This window comes from Arachis ipaensis, chromosome B1, assembly GCF_059453495.1.
Source record: "Arachis ipaensis isolate K30076 ecotype BB chromosome B1, ASM5945349v1, whole genome shotgun sequence".
NCBI lineage: Eukaryota > Viridiplantae > Streptophyta > Magnoliopsida > Fabales > Fabaceae > Arachis > Arachis ipaensis.
In genome coordinates this window covers 143,736,782-143,757,656 of record NC_142436.1, presented here as the reverse complement: position 1 = coordinate 143,757,656, position 20,875 = coordinate 143,736,782, and the positions used below count along the sequence as shown (strand labels likewise).

The 20,875-nt window shown below is 30.9% G+C and overlaps 2 protein-coding genes across 3 annotated transcripts; one reads left to right on the top strand and one right to left on the bottom strand.

Annotated features, from left to right (window-relative positions):
• Positions 1 to 9,344: 9,344 nt before the first annotated feature.
• LOC107619952 (putative galacturonosyltransferase-like 4) lies at positions 9,345 to 10,629 on the top strand. The gene has a single exon (XM_016322178.3). It carries the CDS (start codon positions 9,431 to 9,433, stop codon positions 10,484 to 10,486), a length of 1,056 nt encoding a protein of 351 aa, XP_016177664.2. The 5' UTR covers positions 9,345 to 9,430; the 3' UTR covers positions 10,487 to 10,629.
• A 566-nt stretch (positions 10,630 to 11,195) lies between these two features.
• LOC107637988 (clathrin adaptor complexes medium subunit family protein) lies at positions 11,196 to 14,999 on the bottom strand. Of its 2 annotated transcripts, XM_016341200.3 has the most exons (7): positions 14,751 to 14,999; positions 14,254 to 14,682; positions 13,490 to 13,773; positions 12,485 to 13,374; positions 12,108 to 12,164; positions 11,725 to 11,772; positions 11,196 to 11,590 (listed from the first exon to the last, which is right to left on the bottom strand). In XM_016341200.3, the coding sequence occupies exons 1-7, from the start codon at positions 14,816 to 14,818 to the stop codon at positions 11,519 to 11,521; spliced, it is 1,848 nt and encodes a 615-aa protein (XP_016196686.1). In that variant the 5' UTR covers positions 14,819 to 14,999; the 3' UTR covers positions 11,196 to 11,518. The 2 variants fall into 2 exon arrangements, with proteins under 2 accessions (XP_016196686.1, XP_088358150.1); XM_088502024.1 differs by having other exon boundaries at positions 14,254 to 14,942.
• Positions 15,000 to 20,875: the final 5,876 nt, after the last annotated feature.

The window sequence follows — 20,875 nt, the reverse complement described above, 5'->3', positions numbered from 1 at the left end:
TTTGATTAAACTTTCATCAAATAATTTTTAATTATCATATATATATATATATATATATATATATATATATATATATATATATATATATATATATATATATATATATTAAATGCCTTTTTTTCCTACCTAAGTAGATTTTGTTATCTCATTTCAATAATTTAAAGATTGTCAAGCATCACATCACACATCAAATAGTTCCCTAACTTACTTGCCCATGATGTAGCAGCCTAAGCTTATTATTTATTAACTAACTTTACTTATTGGTTTTAGGGAGGGGAAGGGGGGATGGGGGAGAAAGATGCATGGTGAATTTCTTTCTCGTCATTACAATTTTAATGCAGGGGAAACTAAATAGAATTTCAAGCTTTGAAGGATGAAGGACTGTTTTGTTTTGACTAGAACTTATGCAGGGAAATGTCGGACATAATTGTGTTGAAAATCATATAAAAAATTCCTTTACAAAACTCAAAATGAAAACTTAGTAAAGAGAGACATGTAATAGAGATCATGGTCAATTAAGCTGTTTGTATTGTGTGAGTCAAAATTCAGCATTCAATGTAACTGTTCCAATGATAGTTCTAATAAAATAGAAACATAATCATAAACCACACCAAGATGATGATGTATTTGTGGTGCTGCAAGACAAACAATTATTATTATTAGCTCTGAGAGAGAGGGTAATGGAATGAGTGAGAGACCATTCTAATTAGAGCTACATTAGTAGCCAAGATAGAGAGGTTAAAAACAAAGGCACAAACTCATTAGATTAAATTAAATTGCAACCAAAAAGTGGTGAAATTGGGAATAAAAGTACCAATCACTTGGGACTTTGTTTGAGAATGAGCACTCTCTAATGGTGATAATGGCTATTGCATGATGGAAAGGTGAGTTGATGGAGACAACATTGTCTATTCCTAGGAGAGCAAGCGTTAATTAACAACAAACTTGACGTGCCCAGAATGTCATCTATATTTGGGTTAGAATAATAATAATAATTAATTATTATTATTATTATTATTATGCAGAAGAAGAAAACTACATAACAAAAAAAAAAAAAGAAAAAAAAATCAAAAGGAATCAGGCGTGGCATGTAAATAATGAGAATATCTTTGAATGAGGGGAGGCCCGTACGTGAAATGAAAAGCACTCACATCGATCATTTTTATTCTTCATGCAATTTCATGTATCTAGGTGGCATTATCATTATTTTATCTATTTTATCAAACTTGTTTGTGTTTTTCCTCCTGTATTTATCAAAGCATGCATGCACACTTTTTAACCGTATCAGCATCGGAATTAAAAAAGGATTCTCTATGTCATCCAAGTGATTAGTTTCAAAAAGATTGGGTTACAAAAAACAATTAAATACTAAAAGGATTCCATTTTTGTTTAGTGTTGTTATGATAATGATTATACTACCAATACCATCGTATACATGCATCTCATTCTAACTGTACTCCTTTTATTATAATGTTTTCTGATTAAGAATACGACCATATTAAAACCCAGTTCAAGTATAATAACTCTTCCAATTTGGTCGGACATTAAGTAGATTTGGATCATAATGTTTTTAACTACTAGTTTGATAATAAGGGAGGGAGGAACAGTAATTGTGAAGTAAAAGGGAGTAATTAGTAAGGGCAAAACTATCTTAATTTTAATCTTCATGAATATATTCATCATATAGCTAAACATACATGGTCTCCTTGACTTTCAATTGAAGAGAATTGTGTTCATAAGCATAATGAATCACGCTTATTGTATGTATAGTATAAAGATAAGTAGAAATAAAAGTGAGTTTAGAAAGAGAAAGAATAAAAATATAGAGAGAAGGCAATGATGAAAAATTGTGAGTTCGGAATGGAAAATAAGGAGATAGTTAAGAGAGGCAGAAATGATGTTGGAATGTATGGCGTCATGAATGTGGGTGGCAGCCACCTCTTTCTCTTTGTCATGCACGCAGCACGCGCACCCACACTTCCACTCTCTCACTCTCACTCTCACCCTTACACGCAAGCCAACCCAACCCAACAACACATACCAAATGCATGTTAATATCTATTTTTATTATACTTCAATTTTGATAATTTTATTCTCATTTTCATATCATATTTAATATCCACAAATCCCAAATTTTTAGATGAAAACTCAACGAGTTAACTTCATATAAAATTGATAGTTAAAAATCGTTAAATAATTTAATAAATTTGATTAAATTATCATCTAACAGTTCTCAACTATTAATTTTACATAAAATTAGTTACACCTGAATTTTTATCAAATTTTTAAAAATAAATTACCAAAATTGACTCTAAAAAATTTAAACGCAGACAAATCTGATTCTAAAAAAAAGAAAATTAACTTATAATTCTAAATTATTCATTCTGTTAGTCACCAAAAAAAAAATTATTCATTCTATTCGTTAAAACTAATCAAACGTCAATCAAAAATGAATGACGTTAATAATTTAGCCTATATATTACGTTATTGAATACATATCACTTATGATGTAAATATTTAAATTTAAAATTAAATTAAAATTAATGAAAATAATAAAACATTCATGCATTATAAATTAGTTTTTTTTTTAGGATTAAATTTGTCAGCGTTTAAATTTTTTAGAATTAGTTTTAATTGTTTATTCAATTTTTAATATGCTAGCATCAATCACATCCTTACAATTTTGCATAAAGTCATTCTCATTCCACATGTATCATCAAGCAAAAGAAAACATGGTCAACCACGTTAAAAAAATCAAATCTTAAATACATTAATAAAACTTTACATTAAAATACTTAATTAAGTTTAATTAAATTGTTATAATTACTTTTTAAATTATGTACATTCTCCTTTTTCTTCTCTTTTTTTCGTTTTTTTTTTTTTCTATTTCTTTTTCCTTCTCCTTCTCTTCCTTTTTCTCTTATTCTTCTTTTTACTGACATCTCAGTTATTATTTTTTTTTTCGTTATCGTCGTCATCACTACTACTATCACTACCTTCTCCTCCTCTTCTTCTCTTTTTTTATTTGATTTTTTTTTTATTTGTTTTCCTCCTACTTCTTCTCCATCATCATCATCATCGTTATCTTTATTTCGTCATCGTCATCGTCATCTTTTTTATCGTTATTGTCGTTATTATTATCACTATCATTCAATTTTTGTCATATTAATGATGTTATCTGATTCAAAATTAATTTGGATGTGTTTTTGTTCATGATTCAATCTTATTTGTGTGCTTGTTTTCGAACTGAGTTTACGTGTCGCAATCATTAAGTAATTTCGGTATAAAAACTAAGAAATTTATGCGTATCTGTTAAGAAATTTCGGTGTATTTTTATTCTGATAAATTTTGCATAATTCAAAACTCAGCACAACAATGAGGGGTCCAACCCTTCCTTCTTCAAGGTGCGGAAGAATATTATCTACAACCTGACCAAAAAGCACACAATTTATCCAATTATTCCTGCCCACTAACTTGCTAATAAGATGTCACAGTACTAAAGTGTTAATCGTTCCATAACTACTTGCATTAGGCTATGATAAATTACTCTAGGTCTTGCAACTGCTTCTTTTTCATCATCATCGTCTTTTTTTTTATTCATCTTTTCTTTTTTATTTTACATTCTCAAATTTTTCTTATTTTATTCTCTTAACAAGAATAAAAATAATGAACCTACATGTATTCAACTAAAAGAAAGAAAGAAATAAAGAAAAAAAATGCAACATTAAAGAAGACATTTTTTTACTTTTGTAGCAAAATTTTAGTGTAAAAATTAAGAAATTTATGTGTATTTATTAAGAAATTTCAGTGTATTTTTATTCTGATAGACTATGCATAATTCAAAACTCTTCTTCTTCTTCCTCCTCCTCATCTTCTGCTATTACTTTTTCTTCTTTTTCTTTTTCATCATCATCTTCTTTTTTTCTCTTATTCTTATTTTCCTTCTTGTTTTACTCTCTTAACAAATAAAACAAAAAAATCAAATAAAGAAAAAGAAGAAATACATTATGTTGCAAACTTACTAGGAAGAGAATAAACCTACATTCATTCAACTAAAAGAAAGAAAGAAATAAGAAAAAAAAAAGAAAAAAAAATACAGCATTAAAGAATATATTTTTGTACTTTTGTAGCAAAATTTCGATGTAAAAACTAAGAAATTTTTGTGTATTTGTTAATAACTTTTGGTGTATTTTTATTCTACATAATTCAAAACTCTTCCTCTTCTTCTCCTCATCTTTTGCTGCCGCTTCTTATTTTTCATCATCATCTTTTTTTTATTCATCTTTTTTTTTGTTTTACCTTCTAAAGTTTCTTCTTGTTTTACTCTTTTAACAAGAATAAAAACAAAAAAATCAAACAAAGAAGAAAAAGAAATACATAATACTGCAAAATTACTAGAAAAAGGATGAACCTATATTCATTCAACTAAAATAAAGAAAGAAATAAGAAAAAAGAAGAAGAAAAAAATGCAGCATTAAAAAATATATTTTTGTGTTTTTGTAGTAAAGTTTTGGTGTAAAAACTAAGAAATTTATGTGTATATTTGTTAAGAAATTTCAGTATATTTTTATTCTAATAAGTTATGCATAATTCAAAACTCTTTCTCTTTCTCCTCTTTATGTTATGCTACTTCTTCTTCATCTTCTTATTTCATTTTTTTCATAATTCTTTTTGTTTCACTTTTTTAAGAAGAATAAAAAAAAAGAAAAAATTAATGTTGCAAAATTACTAGGAGGAAAAGAAAAAATACAGCAATCACAATAACAATAAAAGAACGATAATGGAAAAAAAAAATACGTGGATAAGAAGAAGGAACGCGACGAAAAAAGAAGAGGAAAAAACGCGAAAAAAAATGATATATTTACATTAGTGAAGCATACGTGTATATACACTACAAATAATAAAAGTAGCTTTTGTTAAATTTGAACCAACTTAATTAAACTTAGTTATAAAAAAGACTTAGATGAGTAATAGAATTGATCTTTTTAACTCTCGAACCAAAAAAAAAGCCCTACCTTTTCACATCAAAAGTTTCGAGCCTAATACTTAGAACTCTTATTAGTCTTAGAGCTAATTGTTGGCCAAGACATACACATTCACATACGCATTGGTAATTTAGTCGGACAAAGAAAGGGATATTTCAAAATAATAATAATAATAATAATAATGATAACGATAAATCGTTTTAGCTAGGGTTGAAAGTTGAAAGTAAGTTTAATCCAAAAAATTGAGCCCACTAAAAGTAGTGAGGAGCTTCTCTTCTAACCTGGATGCCACATCCTCCTTCTGCCTTAAAGGCATAGATGGGCCCACTAAATAGTAACGTGCCCCTCCGACAGGCAGCGTGGATGGGCCCACAGTGGGTACACATCATCTAGCATGTGTCCCCAAGTTCATGGTACAAAAGGGGGTCCAAGTTTGTTTCAAGTGTTAATGTTGGAGTTGGGTAACATGTGGTCCCCACTATGCCCTTACCCTGCGAGACATTTTTCATTACTTGGTGGCTTAAGCCGCCATAGTTGCTAGCACGCGCAGAGTTTGGCACACACATGTGCCATTTTTGCCTCAGGGTTAATATGGGAATTTAACTTCATGAGTGTGCACTGCACTCTACCTAATCACACCATCACACAACACAAGTGCTACTGTATCATGCGCACCAAGTATTTGCCCAAATGCTTCTTAGGGACCCCACTATGCTCCTTCTCTAACTCTAAATCAAATTAATATATATATTTTTTTTCTTATGAGTTAGTGCATGCTCTGGAGTCTGGAGAACAATTAAAGCAGCTTCATTATTCAAATACATATTCATGTCTATCTTTGTATCTAGGCATGTTCTTCTCAAGCTCTTGAGGAGTATGGGAGAGCTTCATTGGTGTGGGTCTCATTGATAAGTTCATTGACTTTTCTTTCTATTATTCTATTGAAAAACAAAAGGATAAAATATACGAGACTTTAATCCCGTGAACATAGTGGTAGAAGCTATTGGAGGAAAATGAACAGAGTTGTAATGGGCATAACGTTAGTTATTTGTGATAAATTATTATTTATTATTGTTTTCATTATACCCCAGGTGGTAAGTGATGGTGAGACTACCATTACGACATAACAATTATGAAGAAAGTAGGATCTTGATGATTGTATGAACATGCTTATATTAAGGAAATTAAATGTTTTTGGAAGATTAACCATGCAAATATAAAATAAGGTGGTCTCATCCTAAACTGAGTTGGATTAAGTATTTTTTTATTGTTAAAACATGAAAATGAACTTAGAGGAGACCATATAATGAATTGGTCCATATAGGATAGTATTGAAAAAGCAGTATTTAATAATCAAAGGGAGAAGTAGTAATCTTGAACTACAAAAGATGGCTCCCACAAGAATCATTCCTCGTAGGTGTGCTTAAGATTTATTTTGTGAACTTTTTAAGTGACCAATCTCATAGGGAAGTCCCCACAAATAGTGAGTGAGTGAGAGAGAGTTGCTTAGAACTAGATGGTCCATCACCACATACATACAAGCCAAGGTGACCAAATAATTGTGGCTCCTTTGTGATCCATAATGTCACACCTCGAGCCCTGCCAATGCCAGGACTAAATCTATCTCGAAAATTGTAGATAATGGATTCCGAACACACACATACAAATATAGTGATCATATAATTTGAAGAGAGTTATTTATGTCTCCTAAATTCACATAATATTTATTGGAGTTGTTCTTGGGTAGATTGACTTTGATATAGTTCGTATCTAAGTGATTGTTTTTCAATTTTCGAATGGAAACATTCTGACGTTCAAATTAACGTGTGAGTAATGAATTTTTTTTAAGAAATAATCTTAGATCAATCCTTTTTTTTCTTTAAATTTATCCTTTTATAAGCTTCGTGTATGTCACTAGCTATTATTTGTTATAATCATGCTAATAATAAGAAATAAAGACGTTTAAAAATAGTTTATGTGATATCAATATTAATTTTCGATTTGTAACGTTCATAGCCAAATTATAGTGTATAACTCAAGTATTTTGTTGATATTAAAACACAAGTTGCATTTAATAGTAGACAAGTGATTTTGATTCATATGATATATGATAAGTTAAGTTCCCTCTACCCATACACGCCACATGATTCTTCTCGTGCTTTAAGCAAACATTCTCTTTCTCACTCGCACAAACACACACATTTTGAATGGAAGTGCATGTCCTTGTCCTATATTTTCTTGCAAAATAGGAATCTGTGTTGATTGCTCCAGCCATAGAGCATCATTCTGCTGAGTGACCCTGTTTGGCAGCTTCTTTCTCATTGGCTCACTTTTCCGTATTATACAAGTATGCACTACTCCGCACCCAATGCAATCATGCCCCTCTTTCACCCTTATTACCCTTCACTTAAATTCATGTAGCCCCATATCATATCATATCATTTCATTTTTATTTTAAGTTTACTCAAATTTCATCCTCAAAAAAATGACCACCCCCCTACTACTTCTGCTTCAATTTACCATCATCAAAGTTTTCTTAAAGATGTTAGTTATGTTCCACTTTTGATGTTGACGCTCTGCCTCCAAAATAATCTAATTTCAAATCCTCTCTAGCTTCTAGTGGAGCAATGTCGCCTCCAACTTTCATGAAAGGACCAATTACTAACAAATGAGGTGGCAGTGGCCATGTAAGAAGGTGATGTGGCATTGACATGGTACACATCTTATTAGTTCTCCTATTTATTGCACAAAATAAAAAATTTTTATCAAACACTGATCAAACTCTTTTAAAGTAAAGAAATTGATAGAACGTTAACAAACTATGTCTCAAATAACATAATTTCCTCGTACTTACTTAGAGGTCGCGAATTCGAGTTTTTCTTTGAAAAAAAAAATTGATAGAATAGTAAAGTGAATGATTAATTACTTTACAATTAGATGGTAAAACTCACATATGATAAAAGTTACAAATTCAATAATGATTAATCTATCACTTTATTATTTTACCAATCTTTTTATTTAAGAATAAAAGTATAAAACAAAGTAAAATTCCATAGAAGAATTTATACGTTTATTTTATTCTCATTTTCTCTTTCTTTAAAAACAAGGTGTAATTTGGTTAGTCCATGCCATGGTAGGCAAGAGTAGAAAGTTGTCGCCATTACAAGGGGTAATAGAGTAATAGCAATAGGTGAAAGGCTTCGGATAGAAAAAGCTTTTAAAAAATGTTGTCAAGATGTGTAGAGGCAGAGGAAGCATTTCTCTGGAGACAAGGAAGCCTGTAATATGGTGAATGGGTTGTTAGATAACAGCTATATATCCATGTATTCCAATGGCTGCAACTCTTTCAAAGTGGAAGTGGTAGGACCTTTAAGATTGTGATCACGAAAAAGGTCATTACGGAGCTTCTTCTCAAGGTTGATGTTTACACTACACTCTTCACACTATAGATTTCATATCTTCTTAATGCCTACACTTTCTTCGTCCTTGTAGTCTTATGAATGTTAAGTGACCAATATTTTTTTCATTTTTGTCTTATAGTTTAATCAATATTAGTCAATTCTTTCTCTTATTTTACAGCAAAAGTGTTGGCTTCTAACATTTCTCATTTTGTATTTTGTGTACTTGAACACTCAGAAGATCACATGTAAATAGTATTGTATAGATTATAGATTTTAGTTTGTGTTTAGATTGGCCTTGAACCCATCTAGTTATAATCAAGTTTAATTTGATGGTGATATCCGTATGTGCATGACTTTAGTAGCCGAAATCAATTTTTTCCCCAGGCTATACAATTTTTAATTTTGCAACGTTTCATGCAGTCATGCATTTTTTGTCACGTAGTATATGATTTGGAAAAGAAAAATTTTAGGAGCCAACTACAATATAATATAAGCCAACTAAACCAATTTTTTTTTATTTCTGATTTAATTAGAAAAATTAGGGTAAGTTTTTATTTTTTTGTAACAAACCTGTTTTTTAATTAGTTGGTTAAGTTGGCTTCACTCCTAATTAGTTTCCTAACAAAACCGTTCGGAGGAAAATCACTTCTTATATATATAATGATGATAGTTATACAAAGAACACCCTTATAAAGATAGAGATATAAATTTGTTTGGATAAACTCAATATGTAGTTTGTGTAATTTAGTTTTCTAAACGCCGTATAACATAAATTAGCTTCAATTGGTTTCTAAATTAGTCCATAGTTAGTAAAAGATAGCCCGAAGGTTGCTCTCATCCTCACAAATTGCACCAACCGAAAAAGGTTCATACTCAACAAACCACAAAACCAATGAACCTCTCTTGATCAGATTTTGTTGTTGTTAGTTGTTGCTGTTCTTCTTCTTCTTCTCCGCAATCTCATTCCTATATTCTCTGCCATTTCCAAAACCCATATTCTTCTGACCACAACCAAAACAAATCAATAAACCTTGTTACGACAGGATGGTCTTTTGGAGCACCAATTCTCATGCACTCCTTGGCCTCCTGTCCTTCGTCCTTCTCCTTCTCCTTCTCCAACCTGTCGTTGCCATCCGCTTTGGCTTCGTCGAGCGACAAAGCGCTGACATCCCCGCTTTCCGGGAAGCCCCTGCCTTCCGGAACGGCCAAGAATGTGGCTCCACCCCAGCTGAACGCATCAATGTAGCCATGACCCTCGACGCAAACTACCTCCGTGGCACCATGGCTGCAGTTTTGTCCATGTTGCAACATTCCACGTGCCCGGAGAACCTGGCATTCTACTTCCTAACCGCACACTACACTCCTGAACTATTCTACAGCATCAGAAAAACTTTCCCTTATCTCAACATGAAGATTTACCGCTTTGATTCCAATAGAGTCCATGACAAGATATCCAAGTCGATTCGACAAGCATTGGATCAGCCATTGAATTATGCAAGGATATACCTGGCGGACACCATACCAGACGACGTGAAGCGCGTGATATATCTGGACTCAGACCTTGTAGTGGTTGATGATATAGCTAAGCTTTGGTCCACTGACATGGAAGAAAAGGTGGTGGCTGCACCGGAATATTGCCATGCAAACTTCACCTTGTATTTCACTGACAAGTTCTGGTTAGACCCCGTTTTGTCAAAGACATTTGAGGGGAGGAAGCCGTGTTATTTCAATACAGGGGTGATGGTGATGGACGTGGACAAATGGAGGAGTGAAGGGTACACAGGGAAGGTGGAGGAATGGATGGCGGTGCAGAAGCAACAGAAGAGGATCTATCATTTGGGGTCACTACCACCCTTCTTGCTGGTTCTGGCGGGGAATATCACAGCGGTGGACCATAGATGGAACCAACATGGATTGGGTGGGGATAACTTTGAAGGTAAATGTAGGGGCCTGCACCCTGGTCCTATAAGTTTGTTGCATTGGAGTGGTAAGGGGAAGCCATGGTTGAGGTTAGATTCAAGGAAGCCATGCACTGTTGACCATTTATGGGCTCCTTATGATCTATTCTGGTCCTCTAGACATCATTTCTTTGAAGAATGACGAAATAAAAAAACAAAAAAACAAAAAGCATAAAATAAAAAATAAAAAAGAATTAAAAGAATATAAGGAGAAATTAAGAAGGGGAACACTTAATAAAATGGGTTTCGAAGAATAATTAATGAAGAAAAAGGTGAGATGGAGAGATCTGAGTATGTATAGTTTTCTAACTCGTATTTGGCGGACAGGAAGGGAACTGATATCTCCAGCAGCGTCTAGCTTTTAGTTTTCTAGGCAAGCAATGGAGAGTTGTAAGTTCTGTTTTAATTTTCCCATTCCTTGTCGTAGTATTTTTTTTATGCCTTGCCTTTGGCTTGGTGGTTACATTATTGTAGGAAGCATAACAAACAATATGCAGATATAAATCATGTATTTGTTGACAGGGTAAGTACGAAGAGCTTCAGCTTCTTCGCATAAGTGTAACCTAATTTTTGTTTCATTCACTGTATATAATTATTTAACTTTTCTGCAATTATGTTTGGCCCTCAGCCTTTATTATACAAGATAAGAACAATACAACGTTTATACATGCCTCATGCGTAGCATGCAACATCTTCGTAGGCTACTTTCTACCAAACTGATTCCCTTGGGCGAGTTATGAAATTTGGATCAGCAAAGCTTGGTAGATTATTTCTATTGAAACTATGAAACTTTAATAATGAGCCTTGTGAATTTATATTTCTCCACCTACCCCAAGTATCCGGGAAAAAGATTGAAAGTGAAACTTCTTTTTTATTGTAATCCCAAATGTCTAGAAAGGAATCTGCTAACAGTAACGCATTGCTTACATTTTAAAATAAAATAAAAGACAAAAAACAACTAAACAATTTAAAAAAAAAAAAAAAAGTATACAAGACTTTCCTATTTAAAATAATTAGAAGCACTAATAGAAGGTATTGTCTTAATAAAATAGCTAGGAAGACACAATCATGCACTGTCTAGTGTCTAGCTACTCAGCGAAAAATTAATAAAACTTCAGAGTTCCCAACAGATATCTCCCAGCAATTTCAAATATTCCCCCATGGCCAATCATACTTACGTCTTTACTGTGGCTACATGTGGGCACTTACCAAGAGTATTCCACAAAATATAGTCCCCAGAAGTTACCTGGTTATGCCAGAAATAATACAAAAATATGAGCAGATGATAACGAAACTCGAAAGAGCAGGAAATTTATTTCCATCATACAGGGTTCGACGGTGTTTGCTGATCTTACACAAACAATTATTGGAATCACATACCTGAGTTGCAAACTCCACAGGTGCTTTAACAGCTGGATAGATGCTCACCTGAAAAATACACAAGTTATCAGTTAGATAGTCAAAGCAAAAGAATGACAGTTTAAAAACGTAAGATTCAGTTCAGGGATGGCTGATGACTTGATACATCCTCCAAAGCGAGACTTAAAAGAGATACCATAGTAACAAGGATAGGTTGTCTGATGAATTTATACCATGCGAATGGCTTCCAAACAATAGAAAGACAGAGAAACATAGATTAATTTATTCATGATGCTAAACTAGAATATGTTTGCAGAACTGAAACACAATGATATGGATCTTATTTATTTGTTTGTTTATCTATCTGAAACGAGTTTTTGGCTAAAATAGACTTGTAAACTCACAGATTTAGGATCAATAGCAATTCTAGATAGAGATGCTCCAACAATCTTGAAGGATACCTGTCAAAACAAGCAAATAACTATATAAGAAAAACCTTATTGTTATATAATAAAAATCTTGTCATACTTTAAAAAATATGCAAGTCTAAACAAATAGATGCTCCTCATTTTGTCATCATCATCATTACAAGAAATTTACACCCATATCATATCAGGCACAAGGTAAGAATATGATGAAATAATGACAGAGTTATCAAAATAATGTACTAATCTAACACCCAAAATAATAAATGAAGCAAACAGCATTTTATGCAAACAGAAAAGATAGCATCAACTCGATAAAATACCAAAAAGATAATTATTAAAAGGGATGCGATTACTTTGGCATAATTGTATGCCTGCCAGCAGAATGGCTCCTCTAGATCAACTGGAGGAAGATCCTTGTTCATTTTCTCCATCAAATGTTCTTCATTGACCATGTTGCTAGCATTTTCTGCCTCATTATCACTATCTTCGTCAGCAGTGGCTCCAATAGACCTAGAGGACGGCACCCTTTGGTTTTGCCATGGTGCAAACTTGACTGTTCCTGGGAAAGTCACCTCAATACTTTTTCCAGACAGTCCACGTCCACTTGGCACTATTTTCCACTCTACAGAGTGATCAGAAGTTGAAACTGTTCCGACAGAAGGAGTTCCATCCAAAGATACAATCCTTCTCCTAGGAAAGGGCATAATCACAGTACAAAACTCCATTGTCAAAGGAGCCTTATAACCTTCCATTAGACGCAACTTGAATAGAAATGCACCTTTGTCCTCCGAAACCATTGACAGCTGATAAAATCCGCTAACAGGTGGTCCGAGGGCACAAGTTGCCTGATAGCGCATTAACACAAAATTACCTAATGGTGGAGAAAACATCACACCCTGCTTATCCAGACCTTGATCTGAAACTTGAGCACAAGGGTGATAGGATGAAACCTCAAGGTTGGCTGTGTTCACTCCTGACAATGGCAATGACACATCTGGCAAGCCTTCCAGATCAGCACGACAATTCATTTGACCAGAAATTGATATAATATCCGGAATCTCATCTCTATCATACAGAGCTGCATGAACAGTCTCATGAATTGTAAACAATACTCTCTGCTTTCCCTTGTACAAATATGGCTTCCAAGCTGGTTGCTTCTGGTCAGCAGGAGGCAAATCTGATGCAGAAAAGCCATTGGCCTTGATATTAAAAATATTTGAGTAATTAAGGTCCAAAGGAGTGCCTGTATGCAAAATAAACAGATGGATTAAATTTACAAGCAATAAGTAACTGCAAGCTTATCTTGAAGAAACACTACAAACTATGAGATGAGAAATACCATAATAAAAAGTACCAACCAAATGGCATTGAACTACTAATAAATGTTCTCAGTGCATCTTTATCCAAAGGCCTAGACCCAAATTTTTGACTATCTGCTGTAGCTAATCCTGGTACAGCTGCACCCAATGGAGCAGAAGAAGCAACTGATGGAGCTACCGGTTTTGGCCTGGAAGATATGCCTATACTACCAGTTAGTGAATCAAACAGCCCTCCAACAGAGGGAGCTGAACTTACAATCACTTCAGGCTCTACTACGTCGCCTGTAATTATGTCACCGATGGCGTGAGCTATCATAAATGCCCTGTAAAATGAAAGGAAATGCGATAAGATATCTCTGTTGAGAAGTTCATAAAAGGAAGTAAAAGTCCACTACCATTATCTGGGACTGTGGCCAATCAATTCAGTGTATAAGAACCAACAATGAACCACAATCAATTCCGTCAAGGAAAACATAAGGAAAATCTTTATTCTATATGGTAAATGTGGTAACCTTTCAAACAAACATTTCGAAAACAACCTACACCAAAAATAGCCACCAGATCAGACACTTGTATAGAATGCTTGTTGGAATGCGAAATACACATTGAAAATGAGTGAAACAATACATGTATGCATACGCAAATACATGGTGCTGAACTGCTGATTCGGTAGCTAATTTTTGGTGTGCACATAGCATTTTTGTTTCACAAATTGCTCTTATGGACGGTAACCTGATAAATCAATAAAGCATGATAATCCTGAATGTTAGTTCAAATTTTGCAAGTAACTTAACTTACCATACCCTGTTATTGAGGGAAGTTGGATCAAAAGCGAAGACAAACCATGGTCAAGGCCAAGAGCACTTCCACAATCAGGTCTCTTACACAAACTTGCATAAGCCTTTAAATGCTTAGGTTCGACGAATGGCAGAACAAGAATAGTGAAAAGGCCCCTTATGTGCAAGATTAAAGGCCACAAGAGATTCTTTTGCTCCTCTTTGGTAATGTAAAGGGATACGATATGACGAGTGATAGGATCATCGATCCAAGAATCAGATCCCGGAGAGGATTGATGAGTTCTACGTACGCCGAATCCGCGAGCAGATCCTTCCCTTTGCTTTCTGTCCATGAAAGCATCGGCGAGTTCAGAGTCGTTGGGAATTGAAGTGAAGAGCTCATCGCTCTCGAAGTTCAAAGCAGCTCGCCAACGCTTTTCTACAACAGGGAATCTCCTAAAGGAAAATGGAATCGTAAATTCGAAGTTCAATATATCTGCTGAGAGATTGAGAGAGAGTAGGACCTGGAGAAAACGACGGCGTCGAGGTTGTTCAGAATCCAGATAGCTCTGATGCTGCATCCACCGGCCATGCGTTGCGGTTAGGGAACCACCACCACCACCACCACTGACGCACACACAAAAATGACAAAATACAAGCAAGTAATTTAATTTCGAGAAAAAAAAAAACGGAAACTAAATTTTAAATATTTTGTCAAAGATGATTTTAAATAGAGATTTAGGTGCACTAAGTGGCCTAAATGTTTGAGGTATGAATGATTTTAGTGTGCAACACAACAATATTTGAATATTTTAATATTTTATACTATAAAAATATTATTCGTAGATTAAAATTAACTATTAAAATTAATTATTAAAATATTTGTATATAAATATATGTAGAATTTAATTTATTTTTAAAATATATTTATATTTTAACATATTTATATTAATAATCTGATTTTAATAGCTAATTTTAATATATACGTCATATAGTGGTTTATACTATTGGATGCATTTCAGCTGAGGCATTGTACTATATATTGGAGGTTCAGTGTGCCATGCCTGTGAACCATTAAGATATAATATAAAATATATAAAGGGATGAGATTATGGGAGAGAGGAATGTTGTGAAATGAGATAAATGAGTGCATGGTGGACCGTTAACCTGTTTTTTCATTGTCAAGTTCATAGGTATGGAAGAAGTCCATAATGTCCACTACGGTGTGATGATGTGGACTAGCTTATGACTTATGTCATGTGCCCTGTAGTTAGCTTACAATGAAATGATGAGCCAAAATTTATTTGGTTGTAATTAAATTGTTAAATAAAAATATTTTTTAATAATTTTTTAATATATTTGATAAAATTTTAACAATAAAAATTTAAAAAACTTTAAAAATATTTTTATAATTTTTAAAAAATGACTTAAAAAAATATTTTAACTTTAATATTATAAAGAGAATAAAATATTTTTGCACAAAATATTTAAATATAAAATTATTTTTATCTTTTAAAAAAATCACTAAAAAGAAAATTTTTTTTCTAAAAACACAAAAAAATCCATAATTTTGTCCATTTAAGCCAATTTTTTATCAGGTATATCACAAATTTCATATTCATCTGATTCCCATTAATCTTGCATCCTTACTCAATTTATTATACATATATTATTAACAATTTATCAACTAATAATAACAATTTCAATTGATAAAATATTCAAAATTTACAAATTACAATAAGAAAACAACATTAGCTTATATTAGAAAATATTAATTTTAAGACTTTAATTTGTTCATTTATTTTTTAGTAATACTTCAATTGGTTTTTAATAATTTTTTTTGGACAAACTAGTTTTTAATAAAAAAAATAAATTATTTTTTAATCTTTTAGAATATCAAACATATTAGGAGTTTTTTATTTAAAGAAAAAATATTTTTTAATTTGTGTTAAAAAGAACAAATTTACTATTATACATATTATTTGTTAATTTTGTGGGTAGTTTTATTTCACAGCTAGTCTTATTTTGTTGAGATATATTGATAAATTTTAAAAAAAATACTATTTCATAAGTATTTTTTGCAAAATTAAAAACCAAAACAAAAAATTCATCTCTATTTCACAGACTATGCATGTAAAATCACATAAAATAAATTTTAATTATATTAAAATATTATTTTAAATTAATCATTTATTTTTCATAATCTTTAAAATATAAATATCAATAAAAAAATATATATACTTCTATTTGAATTGAAATAAAATATAAAAATAAAATATAATAAAAATCTAAATTTTGTGTTTCAATTCAAATTCATTAAAAATAATATTTTTTATAAGTTTATCAATTTAAAACAAATCCATAATAATTTCTTAAGTTTTATTATAAATCATCATTTAATTTATCATCGTCCAGCCATGGAACCATTACCAAAATTTTTTATTTTGAATAGATACACCTAACATATAGTCCTACATATGATATATGAATTTAAAGTTAACATTTTTAGAGTTTGAACTAACATATAATAATATCTAAACATTTGTTATACTATATTTATTTTACAAATTAAATAGTAATTTAACTAATGTTATGCTTTAATTATTTTCAAAATCATAATTGCATAAATTTAGTTAGTATTCTTACTTTATTTTATTATAATTATTTGTTATTCTAAATTCTTAAGTTTAAATTTCCGTGCCACTTTAAAAAATTATATATTAAATAAATTGTTTTAAAATCCAAATATGTAGTTTAAAGTTATAAATTTATAAAAAACACAATTTTATAAATAAATTTGATTTAAAAAAAAATTAGATTTCAATTTGTATTAGTTTTTACTTTTTATTTTATTTAAATACAAATAAAAATATTTTTTTATTAAAATTTATGATTAGAATATCTTTCATTATATGATTTCACTTACATAACATGCAAAAATAAAAATAATTTTCTTTGCTGTTTTATAATTTTGTAGTTTGTGTTTTTGAAATACTCATTTCTTTCTTAATTTTTTAGTTTGTACATTAAAATTAATAAGTAATATAGATAAATATAAATTACCTGTTTATAATACAAATTTAAAAATTAAGATTTTTATTTTAAAAAATAATCTATTGTAAAATTTTATAAAGTATAAATTAATTCTCATTTTTTTAAAAAAATAATATTATTGAGGAATCAAATTATTTATAATTTTAAAAACAAAAAAGATTTTATTTTATTAGAAATAGTTTGCTATTTTTTTAATAGAAAATTTTTTTTATGATAATTTCAATGAAGTGTTATTCTTAATTTAGATATTTTAGCACACAAAAACTTATAGAATTTAACTGTTTCAACTATGTTCATCAATCTTAACATTTAAAGAAAAAAATATGATATTTAAATTATACTACTTGATATTTCATATATAAAATTATTTCGACACTTCTATGTTAATCTTGCTATTTTTATAAAAATATTAATATTAACATAGAAGTTGGATTTCTTTTAATTTATTTTTTCTTTTACAAGTAAACAATAAATTTTTGTTAGCAGAACTTTTTCAAAATTTCTTTTTTATTTACTTAGTCATCATTTTTAATAATAGAATCTTTTTTTTTTTTGGTTGTTTCCTCTTATAACTAATTATTCAGTGAAAAAATATATATAAACCTATATATAAATATACATAAATATAAAATAACTAATTTAATAGCTAATTTTTAGTAAATGTAATAATATTTTTACCTAAATAATACATAAAAAAATAAATAATAATGGTTCTTCTATTTTTGATAATATCATTTCATACATAATTTTTTATATTGTATATTTGTATTTTTTTAAATGACATTATTAAAATAAAAATGTTCATATTCATTTTTTTTATAAAAAATATAGTTATATATATGAATACTTAAATTTAATATTCAATAAATCTGATAAAAAATAAGGTTCTCAAATTTTTTTTTTTTTAAAAATTAAAGAAAAAAATATTTTTCTTTTTCTATTCGTAATAGATTTGATGTTAAAATAGATATTTTTTTTTTAAAAAAAATGTGGTGATAGAGATAGATTGATTTGAAATTTTTCTCTCTCTGCATCTCTCTGCATCTCTCATAGCAGCTGCCCCTTGTCCTTTTCATTTACTTTTCAAGGATAAATTAGTCCTTTCCTGCATCACTCTAGGACAAAATAAATTTTGCAACCTAACCGTACTTGGCATACTGATCTTTAAAAAAATACCCTGGAGCACTTGAAACGTTTCCTATACTATTATGGTAACAAGGCCTATAAAATATCATTCACGGTTTATAATTAAAAAGAATTAACTATAAAAGATTAATATTTTATTAAAAAATATTATTTTAATTATAAAAAAACCGCCAGATTCACAACGACATATAATACATAATTTGAGTTATTTTTAAAAAATTTATACCTAATAATCTAATATAAAAAAAATATTGCGCGTGTATTTTTGTTTGCTTATTTTCTTTTGATTTTTATGTTATACCATTTGTGTGTATTTTTGTATTTAAATGTTTTAAATTTAGATATAAATAAAATGTTAGAATAAATTATTATTTTTTTAAGAATAAAGCAAAGTTTTTCTTAACATATTAAGAAACGTTATAAATTTTAATAGAATAATTTAAACAATAAGAATAACTTTAAAAATTTTTTAAATATTAGAAATAAAAATAATACTTCAATTTTTTTTAATGAACAACAGAGCTAAATGTTGGAAAAAGAAAAAAATTACACCAAAATTGTAGTCTTTTGTTATTAACAAAAATAAAACTGACAATTTTTAAAATAATAATCACCAATAGTATTAAATTGTAAGTAATTATTATTCAATTTCACTTCGAATCTATGCTTCGTCAACAATAAATAATAATAGCTTAAAAGTTGAAGCATAGAATGATGACATTACAAATAATTTTTGTTAAAAATTAACACAAGTAAATACTAACAAGTTCTGTATTTTCTAAAACCAAATATACAAATATACTTGGAGAGAATTTCGATTTCATATAAAAGCGTTACTGTACTTCAGTGATGAAAATAATCATATTTTGGTAGACAATAACATCTAAAATATTGTAACCCTTTTGATTAGGGGTGTCCGCGGATCGGATTGGATATGGCTGAAAATTCGATCCGATCCGCACAATTTTCATCGGATCGGATCAGATATGATATCCGCACTTTTTAGTGCCGGATCCGATCCGATATCCGATTCGCAAATCGGATCAGATATCAGATATATCCGCATGATTAAACCTTCTCTTTTTAATCATATTTCTATGTAAAAAATTCAATAAAAATATTTTTTTCATACTTTTAAACTTATTTATTCCTAAAATATTTTTAATCAAATTCTTTTTAAATAACAAAAATAAAATAATACAATTTATGAATAATAATTACTAACTAAAACATACAAACAAGTATATATATATATATATTTATTTATTTTTTAATTATTATTGTGCGGATCCGCAGATCGGATACGTGCATGTAGAGCAAATATCCGCGATCCGATCCGCAAAGGGTGCGGATCGGATCGTATCCGCAATTTTTGGATCAGATGCGGATATTTACCGCGGATCTGCGGATACGATCCGATCCATGGACACCCCTACTTTTGATTTAGCATTTCTAACGACATCCCATTATCTTGTTATGGAAAATGAAAGGATTCAAATCGCGGAAGTTCTTTGCCTCTGGTAAAACACTCGCACAACTTTTATTTTGTACAAAATTTCCAAATTAATTTTAGGAAAAAGGACAAATTAGTCCCTGAATTTTTAAATCGTGGACAAATCGATCCCTTAAGATCTAAAAATACTAAAACGTCCCTTACTATTCAAAACGTGTAACGGATCGATCCTTCCGTGCAAAATGATGTGCCAGACGTAACGGAGAGGGGTGATCTGTCGCTTAGTTGGCGTGTGTTGGGCCTAGGTGGCAAGACGGGACCGTTGAGAAAGCTTGGTGTGCCCGTTGGGAAAAAGTCTTGGACAAATAGGTCCTTATGATTGAAAACGGCAACGTTTTGAGAACGTTGGCTGTAGTCACAATTCCAAAGAAGCCCATATCAATCACACACAATTCCAAAGAAGCCCTAGCACACATATGTATGATCTTTTTCCTCCAAAAAAAAACGATTGATCTTCTTCCCGTCGTCGTCTTCGTGTAAGGTTGCGCTAGTGAAGCTTCGTTGGTGGAGTTGCGGGTGTCATCGGTAGTGGTAAGTACCCTTAATGCGAAACTGAATGTGACTGTTACTTTCGAACGTTATCTGCTGTGCATGTCGTGGGTTGGGGTTTAGGTGTAATGTAGTGTTGGGAGGGGCATGGAAGATGAGTTGTGTGTGGTTTATGGCTTAGGTAGTTGTTTATTTGCTAATGCTTAGTGGTAATCGTTGAGTCAAACAATGATGCAGATGGTAGATATTTTCGTGATTCCTGTTTTCCATCACGGGGGCTACTTTCAACGGGCTCCGAATGGTGAGTTAGTTTATCTCGATGGTAAGGTTGAGAGGTTCCCCCCATGGACCTGGATTTTGTAAATTTTGGTGATTTGATAACACTGTTCAAAGGATTGGGATATCAATCATACAAGGAGGCATACTGGTATGATCCAAAGAGCAAGG